The 13,946-nt window shown below is 42.5% G+C and overlaps 1 protein-coding gene across 1 annotated transcript in view; it reads left to right on the top strand.

Moving 5' to 3' along the window:
• LOC145344091 (adiponectin receptor protein 2-like) overlaps nucleotides 1-13,946 on the top strand; it is a 79,004-nt gene that overhangs the window by 43,389 nt on the left and 21,669 nt on the right. The window contains exon 3 of the mRNA XM_080190915.1: nucleotides 9,376-9,489. Within this exon, the coding sequence (XP_080047041.1) occupies nucleotides 9,376-9,489 (114 nt within the window). The remainder of the gene's footprint in view (nucleotides 1-9,375; nucleotides 9,490-13,946) is intronic.

Raw genomic sequence — 13,946 nt, forward strand, 5'->3', positions numbered from 1 at the left:
CTCTGCACCGTCGCCTGCTGCAGTTTTTCGCCACGTAAGTAATAGTCCTTCCTACCATTATTCCTACCAAAGTGGACCACCTCGCACTTGCCAACATTAAATTCCATTTGCCATTTCCTGGCCCATTCGCCCAGCCTATCTAGATCCTTCTGCAGACTCTCCACACCCTCCACGCAATTTGCCGTTCCACCAATCTTGGTGTCATCAGCAAATACACTCGGTTCCCTCCTCCAGATCATCTATATAAATGGTAAATAGCTGAGGCCCCAGCACCGACCCCTGGGGCACTCCACTAGTCACCAACCGCCAATCCGAATAGCACCCATTAACCCCCACTCTCTGCCTCCTATTTGACAGCCTCTACCCACGCTAACACCCTACCCCCAACTCCATGCCCCCTTACCTTCTGCAATAACCTCTTGAGGTACCTTGTCAAACGTCTTCTGAAAATCAAGAAAGACCACATCCACCGGCTCTCCTCTATCCACCGCCCTAGACACATCCTCATAGAACTCCAATAAATTCGTCAGACACGACTTCCCCTTAACGAAACCGTGCTGCATCTGCTCTATCAAACAATTCTTCTCAAGATGCCTCGCTATTTCCTCCTTGATGACGGATTCTAACATTTTACCTACAACAGACGTTAAACTAACCGGCCTATAATTCCCTGCCTTTTGCCTGCCACCCTCCTTAAACAATGACGTAACATTAGCCGTTTTCCAATCTTCCGGCACTTCCCCGGAATCCAGTGACATTTGGAAAATAACCACCAAGGCATCCACTATCACCTCCGCCATTTCTTTCAGAACCCTTGGATGCATTCCATCTGGTCCTGGGGACTTGTCCACAATCAGTCCCTCCTGTCTGTCGAGCACCGCCTCTCTAGTAACGATAATGTCATTGAGACCCTCCACTCCTACCATCTTTCCATCGCTAACACCCGGCAAATTATTCACGTCCTCCTCCGTGAAGACTGAAGCAAAAAAGTTATTCAAGGCCTCAGCCATTTCCCCATCCCCTACCACTAAGTCCCCCCTCTCATCCTCTAAGGGTCCAACGTTCACCCTAGCCAGCCTCTTTCTTTTTATATAATATAAAAAGGATAGCAAGAGTTTTTATAAATAAGTGCTAGCCCAGCTTCATAGTTTATCCTACCCTTCTTTATCAACTTCTTTGTCAATCTTTGACATTTAAACCTCTCCCAATCCTCTTCTCGCCCACTACTCTTAGCTACTCTAAACGCCTTCGCTTTTAATTTAACACTTTCCTTCACCTCCTTCGTTATCCACGGCTTATTACCTCACCTCCTACGGTCCTTTTTAACCATCGGAATAAATTTCTGCTGAGCACCAAGAAAGATCTCCTTAAAGATCCTCCACTGCTCCTCAGCAGACCTACCTTCCAACGCGCTCCCCCAGTCAACATTCGCCAATTCTTCTCTCATCCATCCGTACTCCCCTCTGTTCAAACAAAGGACGCGTGTCCGGGAACCCACTTTCTCCTCCTCCATCTGCACCAGAAACTCCACCATACAATGATCACTCTCCCCAAGAGGATCCTTCACCACAAGGTCCCTAATTCTACCCGCCTCATTACATAACACCAGATCCAAGATAGCTCGCTCCCTCGTCGGCTCCAACACACACTGTTCAAGGAAACTATCCCGGCAGCATTCCAAGAACTCCTCCTTGAGTCCACTGCGTCCATCATGGGTCGACCAACCAATACGTAGATTGAAATCCCCCATAATTATCACCGTTCCATTCCTGCACGCCGCACTTATTTGTGCATTAACAGCCCGCCCCACCTCCAGATCATTATTTGGGGGCCTATAGATGACACCCACCAGCGTCTTCCTCCCTTTGCTGTTCCTAATCTCCACCCACAACGATTCCATGTTCTGCTCTTTGGTTCCTATATCATCCCTTGCTACCACCCTGATGCTATCCTTAATCAGCAGAGCTACGCACCCCCCCCGCCCCCTTTTTCCTCCCGTCTATCCTTCCTAAACACTTGATACCCCTGGACATTCAGCTCCCAGTCCCTGTCACCTTGCAGCCACGTCTCTGTAATGGCCACCAGATCATATCCATTTGTGCTGATCTGCGCCACCAGCTCATCCACTTTATTCCGAATGCTTTGTGCATTTAGATGAAGTGCCTTCATCCCAGCCTTCACCTGGACCCTATTTGCCAGAATGCCACCAACCATACTCACGCCCCCCTACTCCCTTTATTATTGGGACATCTTCGGCCTCCTCCCTTACCTGTACCCTCTCCTTAACTTTAGACCCCGTAATGTCACCTACCCTCGCACACACACCTCCTCCTAATTAGTTTAAAGCCCTACCTACAGTCCTATTTACACGATTCGCCGGGACTCTGGTCCCAGCACGATTCAGACCAACCCCATCCCACCTGAACAGGTCCCACCTACCCCAATACTGTTGCCATTGCCCCATAAATTCAAACCCATTCCTCCCACACCAATCCCTGAGCCACCCATTCACTTCCTTAATCTTATCAACCTTACGCCCGTCTGCACTCGGGTCAGGCAGTAGTCCAGAGATAACCACCTTGTCGGTTCTACTTTTTAATTCCATTCCCAGCTTTTCATACTCCCTCCCCAGATCCTCAGTTTGCATTTTGCCTATGTCATTGGCACCCACATGTACTACAACGACCGGATTCTCACCCTCCCACTCCAGGTTCCTCTGCAGCCCAGATGTGACATCCTGGACCCAAGCACCAGGCAGACAACACACCCTTCTGTGCACTTTGTCATTGTGACAAAGGACAGTGTCAATACCCTTAACCCCACTATCCCCAATTACGACTACGTTCCTTATCACCTTCTCTTTGCCTATATCCTGCGTCTGCATCACTATACTGTGTGCAGTTTGCTCACCAACCTCACCTCCTTCGTTCTCGTCCACACTGGAAGCAAGAACCTCAAACCTGTTATGCAGGTTGAGAGGCTGAGGCATCCGGTCCCCACCCTCCTTCCTCCGGTCCCCACCCTCCTTCCTCCGGTCAGCAGCCCCCTCTTGTTCCTGACCCTTAGAGTTAGCCAGTCTAGGGGGGGGTGAATGTCTCTTGCACTCCATTGACAATGGCACCCTCTCTTCCCCTGATGAGCCTCAGTGTCTGAAGCTCAGAGGCCAGCTCATCTACCTTGAGCTGGAGCTCCTCCAGCAACCTGCACTTACTGCAGACATGGTCACTGGGAAGGACCCTGGGGTCCACCAGCTCCCACATCATACAGGAACAGCACATCACATGCCCCTCCATTATTCACTGTAGTAGTATTGAAAATTTCCACATGAACTTACCTGGCCCTTTTTCTCCCCAGCCCTTTGATCCTAAGCCCTAATAGCTCACTCTGCTTCCCTCTCACTCCGCTGTCCGCTCCGACGCTGCCCGCTGTCTACACCAGGCCTCCTTTTAAACCTGGTGCTGTTTTAAAGCCTGCTCACCCACAAATCCCTGCTATGCACTCCCTTAGAATTCTTAAAGCGGTAAATACAAAAAGCCCGCAAAAATGCTTTTAAATGATTTAAACAGTTCTACAAGGTAAGTTCTTACTACAAAAGTGCTTTAAACTTATTTAAACAGGTTTTTAACAGGTAATTTCTTACCTGACTCTCTGCAGTCCAAAATACAACTCTTTTTTAATAGCATCCTCTTCACAAAAACTCAGGTGCTGGTTATTCTTAATCCCAGTTCATTCAAAGCAAGATCAAAAGGTAACATATAGAATCCTTACAGTGCTGAAGGAAGCCATTTGGACCATTAAGTCTGTACCGACTCTCTCACTGACAGAGTATCTTACCCAGGACCTATCTCTCTAACCCACGTGTTTTCCATGGCTAATCCATTTTGGAACTCTAAGTGGCAATTTAGCATGGCCAGTCAACCTAACCTGAACATCTTTGGACACTGGGAGGAAACCAGAACACCCGGGGGGAAAAACCCACACAATCACCCAAGGCTGGCATTGAACTTGGATCCCTGGCACTGTGAGGCAACAGTGCTGACCAGTCTGCTGTCATTGTTCAAAACTATTTTTTCTTAGATCTAAGAAAGCTAGCACATGGTGAAAGTACCTTTTTTTTTCTTAAATCTGTGAAATACATTATTTTAAAAAAGACCCCAAAGTAACTCTTTCCCCCAAAATCATTTGCAGGAGTAGTACAGAAAATCCTGAAATGGCAATCATAAGTGTGTTTTGGCACCTTTTCAGTTTTCAAATTACACCGTTTGCACTACTCATTCTGTGAGGTGCTGCAGACATCAGTGCTGAGGCTTCTGCTATTAATCTAGATTAATGATTAGATTAAGGGACTGAGTAATGTAATACAGGTTTGCTGATGATGCAAAGTTCATTGGCCAACAGGTTGTGAGGAGAACAAAGGAGTTGCAAAGGGATATAGACAGGTAAAGCGAATGGACAATGAGTTGTATGGTGAAGTATAATGTGGGGAAATATAGTATTTATCTTTTGTAGGTTGAATAGAAAAGCAGAATTTTTATGAAAACTTGAGAAATTTTTACATGTTCAGTGAGTTTTGTGTCCTCGTATAGAAAATTTTCAGTCTCATCATAGAGCGACTGAGAATCATCTCTCGCAACCCCTACAAGCAAGAATCAATCTAATGAGTCTTCACTGCACTATCTCCATGACGAGTATATACTGTCCTAGGTAAGGAGACCAAAACTGTGCACAGTACTCCAGCTGGAGTCTCATCTGTGTAGTTACGCAATATTTATTTTTATTTCAGTCTCCTAGGTTAACCTGTCAGTTGCCTTAATTGCTTGCCACATTGAGTTTCTTGGAACAAATGAAGATTAGTGCATTCAGTATTTTCATGTTATTGTATGGGGCAAAGCTGTATCAATTAAACTAAACTGATTTGAACATAAATATTATCCTAAATTGCTCTCATCTAGGGGATAAATATTATTAAATTATTCAGCACTACAACAACAGTTAGAGGAAGTGATGAAAACTGTGAAAGGTAAAAATGGGCTTGAAACTGAAGCTGAGCATAAAGTAGTGACTGCCTCCGATTGTTTGTGAATAACATGCCTTCTCCAAAGATATCCTTAGTGTAAGAAGTGAATTCACCATTAGCAATATGCAAATTTTAGGCTAAATGGCCTCAATCAACAAATCCTTATGGATTGATGGTATTTATCTCAAAGTTCTGATACTGGAAAGGGATTTTTTGAGGGATTTGGTGGAATCTTGGATGGTACCAGTGGATTGTAAATTGGCTAATGAGTTTCCCATATTTAAAATAACAAAATGAAAGTTTGGGGGTGCGGGGGCAGGAACTATAGATATTTCATGCGAAGTGATGGAATTGAATATCAGAAATGAATATATGCATCGTGGTTTGCGGGAAGCTCATTGATGCGATGTACCTCAGTTTCCAAAAGGCTTTGAGAAATTTCCCCATACATTTTTTAAAGTTATGGGGATCTAGGGTGAATATTGGGAATGGATACAAAACTGGCTGAAAGATTATCAGAAGTATTTTTTCAAGGAGTTTGTTTAAAAAGTAGGGGCAAAATTGAATGGAGTGTCTCAATGCTATACAGAAACCACATTTATTTTTCTTAAAGTTTATTTATTAGTCACAAGTAATTAACACTGCAATGAAGTTACTGTGAAATTCCCATGGTCACCACACTCTGGTGCCTGTTTGGGTCAATGCATCTAACCAGCACATCTTTCAGAATGTGAGAGGAAACCGGAGCACCTGGAGGAAACCCACGCAAACACGGGGAAAACGTACAGACTTCACAGACAGTGACCCAGGCCAGGAATCGAACCCAGGTCTCTGGTGCTGTGAAGCAGCAATGCTGACCACTGTGCTACGATGCTGACCCTTAATTAGAAACTAATTAATTAGCGCACACAATCTATATCCAGAAATTAAATACAAAATAATTGAAATTGTAGACCAAACTAGAGTGGCATGAATGGGGCACTGGAATTGGAAGAAGCAGCAAATACCACACAGATTGTACAGTATACATGATACTTATACAAAACAAGATGAGCAAGAAGCAGAGCATTTGGCTCCTTGAGCCTGCTATGCCATTTAATAAAAGCATGGCTGATCTGATAACCTCACCTGGCCTACCTCTGATAACCTATCACCTCTTCACCTCTTGCTTACCAAGCAAGGGTGCCTTAAAAATATTCTGCTCCCTCAGCCTTCTTTTTCCTCATAACTTTTAATTGCCAGAATAGAGCAGGGGAAAGAAACTACCACCTCCCTATCAAGAGTTGCTGAGTTTTTCCAAAAAATCTTCAGACTGCCTTTTCAGGAAGAGAGCTCCAAAGACTTATGATCCTCTGAGAGAAAAAAGTTACTTTGTCTGTTTTTAAAATGGCGACCCTCTTATTTCTAAACAGTCACCCCTAGTTCTAGATTCTCCTGCAAGAGGAAACATCCTTTCCATTTGCAACCTTTCAAGACCCTTCAGGATCTTGTACCTATTCAATCAAGTTGCCTCTTTTTTAAAATCCAGCTGATACATGCCTAGCCTGTCGACTTTTCGTCACAAGACAACCTGCCCGTTCCAAGTATTAGTCTGGTAAATCTTCCATGAACTGTTTCCAACACATTTTACACCCTCCTTTAAATAAGGTGACCGATACTATACACAGTACCCCAGATGTGGTCTCATGAGAGCTCTGTTTAACTGAAGCATAACCTCCCTACTGTCCTATTCAGTGCACCTCAAAATAAATGATATTCAGTTACTTTCCTAATTGCTGCACCTGCCTTTTGCAACTCATGCATTCAGACACCCTGATCCCTTTGCATCTCAGAGCTCTGCAATCCCTCAGCATTTAGATAATTTTTTTTTATTTTTCCTGCCAAAGTAGACAAATTCACATTCCCGTTATACTCGATCGCAGCTGAAATTTAATGTAAGGATATATAGTGCTGTGTATCTCGGAATGTTGCTCAATAATTTGTGCTGTGGATCATCCAGTTCTACTTAAGTAGGCAGGTGGGATTCAGTTTAACATCTCATATAAAAGACTGCAGTTGTAACTAAGCTGCATTCCCTCAACACAGTAAGAAGTCTCAACACCAGGTTAAAGTCTAGCAGGTTTATTTGGTAGCAAAAGCCACTAGCTTTCAGAGCGCTGCTAAGGTGAGTGGGAATTCTATTCACAAACAGGGCATATAAAGACACAAACTCAATTTACAAAATAATGATTGGAATGTGAGTCTTTACAGGTAATCAAGTCTGAAAGGTACAGACAGTGTGAGTGGAGAGAGCGTTAAGCACAGATTGAAGAGATGTGTATTATCTCCAGACACGACAGTAAGTGAGATTTTGCAAGTCCAGGCTGGACTTGCAACCTGTGCTAACGCTGTCTCCACTCACATTGTCTGTACCTTTCAGACTTGATTTTCTGGTTTTGGGGTGAACACGACCAGAAAATCCCACCCTATATCTTGGTTACTAACAACAGGGGGGGGCCTTTTGGCCCATTATGTCCTTATTTGCTGTCTGGAAGAGCAGCTGATCTTGTCACCGCCCATCTTTGTGTCAGACAATTTTCTTTTAAGTGTCTCAATTGAATCTGTCTCCAGAGACACGGGAAAGTGTACTAGCAATTGAGACAAACTGAAATATGGGAGGTTGTCTATTTACAGGAACATCTCCATCAGTTTCTGTCAACCACTTGCCCCTTCTCCATCCTTGACTATTCCTTATTGAAAAGGAAGGAACATTGAGCATTCATTTGTAATTTGAAGATGATAGGATGAAATATTGTCAGGCATCTTGATTGTCAAACAGTCATGAATCTGGATACTGTTGTCATGTTTTGACCTCTTGAGCTGTTGAAGAAAAAGGCACTGAAATACTCTGGTGGTTTTATAACCACAAGTAGAGTTGGAGAAGTCAACCTTCCCCAGCATGGTTTTGAAGAAAAAACAACAGTCTAATATTAGGCACAGATTCACCAAATTGTTGGTGCAAACCTAGTCCCTTGGGGGGAAAAAATGACAACTTTACATTGAGATTTATTTTGCATGTGATGCAATATTGTATTTTTCGTGAGAATGTTTGGCGCTGACACTTGGTGCTAATATTTGGAGGGAGTGTGTCAGAGTGTGCATGCCAAGTCATTGTAGGATTGTGCATGATTGTGATACTTCTGTCAGTCACATACCTTGATGGTGAGTTATGCTCAATAGCTTTCTGATGTTGCATTCTCTACCAATACTTTGGCTGTGTGGAGGATGTGAATGGTTCAAGAATGGATAACATCTAGTTTCTCAAGTGTATTTTAATTTCTGTGGCTAATTTCACAATTACCTAAGATCAGAAGGAAAATTTAAAGCAGCAAACCTGCAAACTGCTTTTGGTTCTGCCTTGTGCATCCCAGCTGAATTAATTGTGTACAATTTCACTACATTGCACAGTATTTTGTGCGTGTGTCAGATGATATTACAGAGACACTGGAATTGGGGCTGGATAGATAATTTATTTGCTACAGTGACTCATTAGCATTATTGATGAAATTCAATTCTGATTATTTGAGGATGCATCAGTTCATTATAATGCAGTTTAGTTAACCTCAAAAGATATTTCTGTTGCGTGTTTGATTCTCTGATTTGGAAATTGTGTCCAACATCTGACTAACACTTGGCAATGTTCACATTGCTCTCTGTTAGGTGATCTGATGAAGCTTATTCCAAATAAAAGCACTTGGTCCAACTATGTGCTTTGCTGGAAAACTATCCTTGGTTCAGAGTATTTGCAAATTGGTCTTTCTTAAATTTGGAGCTGAATGATTTGACCAAGATGCACACCTCCAACAGAGGGTGCAGTGGGGTATTCCATGCAAAACGGTGCATTGTGCAAACAGCATTCCAAGCAAAATGTCCTAGCCAGGCAGCGTTCTGTGTTGTTTTGGCCTGGCAGAAAATTGAGAACTCTGATATTAATTGTTCACAAAACCAAATGTGGTAATTATTTTAAATCTGTAGATTTAAAAGTATTTGCAGAGTTACTGTTAATAACTAATGTTATTTGATCCTTTCACTTTTTAAGTAGTGTCATGTATGTTTGATTATACATTATGTAAACGTCTTGCCTTGAGTCCATGGTTAGGAAAAGTGGTCTTGGTTAAAAGCAGTTGAAGTAGAAGTTCTGACTGCAAACAGGAGCCTTTGTTATTTGTTTGAGGAATAGTGAAGAGATTTTGAAGGATTGGGGAAGTTCACATAATAGGCTAAACTATACATAAGTACAGATTAACAAACTATTGCTAACAGCTAACTGGAAACTAGGGTTTTGGTGCAATTTTTGAAAGTATGCTGTTACCTTTCAGAATACCATGGAATCTGAAGAAAGTGAAACTGTTGAAGAAGAGGGGTTCATGAGCATTGCTCCACTGCTGCAAGCCCATCATGCCATGGAAAAGATGGAAGAGTTTGTTCACAAGGTAAGTCAATCTAAAGGCATGTCTATTCTGTCATTCTGAAATAATTACCAAGTTTTTTTGTTACTACTGTTAGGAAATGTTTGTGTTGGCTGTTCTAATTAAACTTTTTTTGCCTATCCTAAATTTACCTGTCATTGGTATTATCAAAAAATATTTCTGTTACTTTATATTCTGTACTTTTGACACTAATTTTGATGTGCAATAGAGTAAAATATTTATGTATCTAATTCTATTCTGACATGTTACTCTAGAAGTTTTAAGAAGAAATAATGTTGCAGATGACAGATAGAAGAGGAAGCCATTCGGCCCTTCAAGCCTGCTCTGATCATCCATCCAACTCAATAGCCTAATCCTACTTTTTCCCCATAACCTTTGATCCCATTTGCCCCAGGTGCTATGTCCAGCCACCTCTTGAATACACTCAATGTTTTGGCATCAACTATTTCCTGTGATAATGAATTCTACAGTCTTGCCACTCTTTAGGTGAAGAAATGTTTCCACGCTTCTGTCCTAAATCCTGAATCCTCAGATTGTGACCCCTGATTCTGGACTCTCCCACCATTAAGAATATTCTCCCTGCATCTACCCTGTCTAGTCCTGTTAGAATTTTGTACGCCTCCGAGATCCTCCCCTCATTCATCTGAACTCCAGTGAAAGCAAACCTAACCTAGTCAATCTCTCTTCATACATCATTCCCACCGTCCCCAGAATCAGCCTGGTAAACCTTTGCTGCACTCCTTCGAGAGCAAAAATATCCCTTCTCAGAAAAGGAGACCAAAACTGTACACAATACTCTAGGTGTGGCCTCACCAAGGCCCTGTATAATTGCAACAATACATCCCTGCTCTTGTACTCAAAACCTCTTGCAATGAAGGCCAACATGCCATTTGCTGCCTTTACCACCTGCATGCTTACTTTCAGTGACTGGTGCACAAGGACACCAGGCCCTGCAGCACACCCCCCTCTCCCAGTTTACAGCCATGTAAACTTGTCTATGACTTTGTTTTGGACAAGCAGTCCAGGTCAGTCAAAAGGTTGAGAAAATTGTTGGAGAGATATAATTAGGTATCATTAGAACATTGGTTGTCTAGTCCATGCATGTGAATAATGTTACCAAAGAAAGCATAAAGATTTGAGTAGATCTATGCAGGATCCCAGAGGTGATATTTGCAGGGTTAGAAGAGCAGTAATTGCTGGAGATGTGATAGCTCAGATAAGGAACAAGGGAATGGTGCATGGATAGCCCCATGGAGCTAGACAGCTAAGGAGACCTTTGGGAGGAGGATGGGATTATGAAACATATCGAACACTAAAAAAGTGGAGAAGAACAGGGGAATGTAGTTCGTCAGGTCATGTTGTCTTTTGTTTTAAATCTGTCCAGCCCAATAGTGATCTTCATTACACCAAAACCAAAGTTTCAGGGGATATGAGCAGAGAGATGGGAAGCACTAATCTGTTTGAAGACTTCAGAGAAGGAATAGAGTTATGAATGGGCAGTTGCTAGAGAGAAGTTAAGAGCTTGATAGTGAAAATTGTTTTGAAGGAATGACCAAAAGCCCCTGAAGAGTTAATTTATTAACTACATTAGTTTAGCATAGGAGCCAGGGATGGAAATTGAAAGGAGAAGGATTTGAGGGAGTAGGAGTTGTTTAATATGAACTAAATAAACTTGGAAGAAGTTGATGGAATATGGGTAAGAAGCTAAACAAGATAAGAGTATTGATCTGTATATGCAAGCCTGACAGTAGTTGAGAATTGGAAAGGGGAGGAAGTGATGGAGGTAACAGTACAAATGGTCTTTAATCCAGATCTGGTCGAAAGGGGAAGTTGACCAGGTAGCTGTGGGTCAATAGTATCTCATGGTGTGAACTTCATTCTAATTGGTTGGTAAGGACAGGGGCTTCCTTGACATTTTCGGTTCTGTGCCTGCTGAGGTACAAACAACATAAAAGGAAGAGATTTTTTTGATGTGTACATTTGGTTGTTTCATCTTCTGTTCCTGCAAATTTGGCTGGGTTCTTGACAGCTGTTCAACTCTTTGGTAAGTACACCAGCCAGTCAAAGTTTTCATGAATTGGATCCAGTCAAGCTAAGGAAAAAGCTCAGCCTGTCTCAAACCCTTTCAGCTCACCTTCTCTTCCGGAATGCTTGCCAAAATGGTGCTGCACAATCATTTGATCCTAAATTCACATGGCTGCATTTTGTTCCAACTGTACCAAAGGAAAATTATCTGGGATAGGTGCATAGCCACATAGAACATAGGAGTAGGCCATTAGGTCCTTCAAACCAGCTCCACCACTTATTATGATCATGGTTGATCATCAAATTCAGTATCCTGATTCCACCTCTTTTCTCCACCCTCCTGCCCAATATCTCTTGAACCTTTTAGCCCCAATAGCTGTATTTAATTCTTTTTTGAAATCACACAACGTTTTGGCTTCAATTACTTTTTGTGGTAGTGAATTCTACAAATTCACCACACTGTAGTGAGGAAAACAGTCCTAAAAGATTTATCCTTTATCCTCAAATATGACCGCCCTAGTTTTGGACTCCCACCATCAGAAACATTCATTTCTGAATTTACCCTGTCTAACCCTGTTTAGAATTTTATAAGTTTCTATGAGATCCCCTCGTACTCTTCTAAACGCCAATGAATATAATCCTAACTTACTTTGTCTCTCCTCATGTGACAGTTCTACCATCCTAAAGTTCTTGTAACTTGTAGATAAGAGCAGGCACTGTGAGATGAATGAATAAACTGACCATATCACATTGGGGCAAGTGGCTAATCAATTTGGGAGAAGGAATATAGTTGTGCTCAAGGATAGATACTGAGCTAAGAGCATGACTCATAAAAGAAGTTGCCAGTCTGGTACCAATGTGAAGGATATCTTCGAGTTGGAAAGGAATTTGAAGTAGGACGGCAAAATCCAGTTGTGTCCCAATGTCATCAGTACATAAGAAATAGGTTCTGATGAGGGATTATGAGCAACTAAGGACTGGCTAAATTTAGAAAAAAACAGAATCTCCAAGATAATCTCTGAATTACTATCATGAGCAAATTGTTACAGGGTCAGTAAGATCAGAGTTGAATGTGTGGCTCAAATATTGCTCTGGGAGAAATGGGTTTAAGTCATGGGCCTGTGACACCTGTACTATGGAAAAAGGGAACTATTCTTTTTGGACGGCCTTCAGTTGAACTGAAGACCAATTGGGACCAGAAAATTTATGAATCATAACTGGTGCTGTAGATGAGGCTTTAAGTTAAATTAGATAGCAATGTGGAAAAATGTCCAGGTATGTCCTGCCAATTACTACACAATCAGTCAACTTTCAACCAAGTGACACTTACTGACCAGGTTATCACTGATTGAGGTTCAGTTTGGATTCCTCCATGGCCAATCAGCTCCTGACTTCATTACAGCCTTAACTGAAAGATGCTGAATTCCAGAGATAAGATGAGAGTGCCTGCTCTTGATGTTAAGGCAGCATTTGACCAAATATGGTGTGAAGGAGTACCATGCAAAACTAGAGTTAATTGGTAAAAGGGGGAAAACTCTCCACTGGTCGGAGTCAAACCTAGCACAAAGGAAGATTGTTGTGGCTGTTGGAGCTCAATCAACTCAGTCCATTACATTACTGCAGGAGTTTCTTGGAGTAGGGTCCTTGTACCACCCATCTTTATCTGCTTCATCAATGATCCCACAATCTGTGCAATCATCAGTGAACATCCCCACTACTGATTTTATGATTCAGTACCATTTTCAAAGATTCAGATACTAAAGCAGTTTGTGTTCGTATGCAGCAAGATCTAGACAGCATTCAGGCTTAGGATGATAAATGGCAAGTAACAGTCTTGCCAGGTAATGATCATCTCCCCATTTCGTTGAGTGGCATTGCCATTGCTGAACCTGCGCTATCAACATCCTCCTGGGGGTTACCATTGACCATGAATCGAACTGGGTGAGCCATATAAATACTGTGGCTACAAGAGCAGTTCAGAGGCTAGGAATTCTGCAATGACTAACTAATCTCTTGACTCCCAGAGGCTGTCCTTCATCTACAAGGCACAAGTCAAGAGTGTGATGGATTACTCTGTACTTGTCTGGCTGAGTGCAGCTTAACCAATTGGTTGGCACCCCACCCACCCACCTTCCACATTCACCCTCTCTACCACCAATGCAGCAATGTATTCAGTGTACAAGATGCCCTGCAGTAACTCATCAAGGCTTCTTTGACATTACCTTCTAAACCTATGACCTCTACAGCTTAGACAAAGGCAGTGGATGCATAGAAATGCCACCACCTGCAAGTTGCCCTCTATGCCCCACACAGTCCTGACTTAGAAATATATCTTCATTCCTTCATTGTCGTTGGGTCAAAATCCTGGAGTTCTCCAACAGGGCTGTGGGTGTACCTGCACCACATGTACTACAGCGATTCAAGAAGACAGCTCA

The sequence above is a fragment of the Carcharhinus amblyrhynchos genome, chromosome 6 (genome assembly GCF_965287045.1).
Source record: "Carcharhinus amblyrhynchos chromosome 6, sCarAmb.v2.hapA, whole genome shotgun sequence".
Classification (NCBI taxonomy): Eukaryota; Metazoa; Chordata; class Chondrichthyes; order Carcharhiniformes; family Carcharhinidae; genus Carcharhinus; species Carcharhinus amblyrhynchos.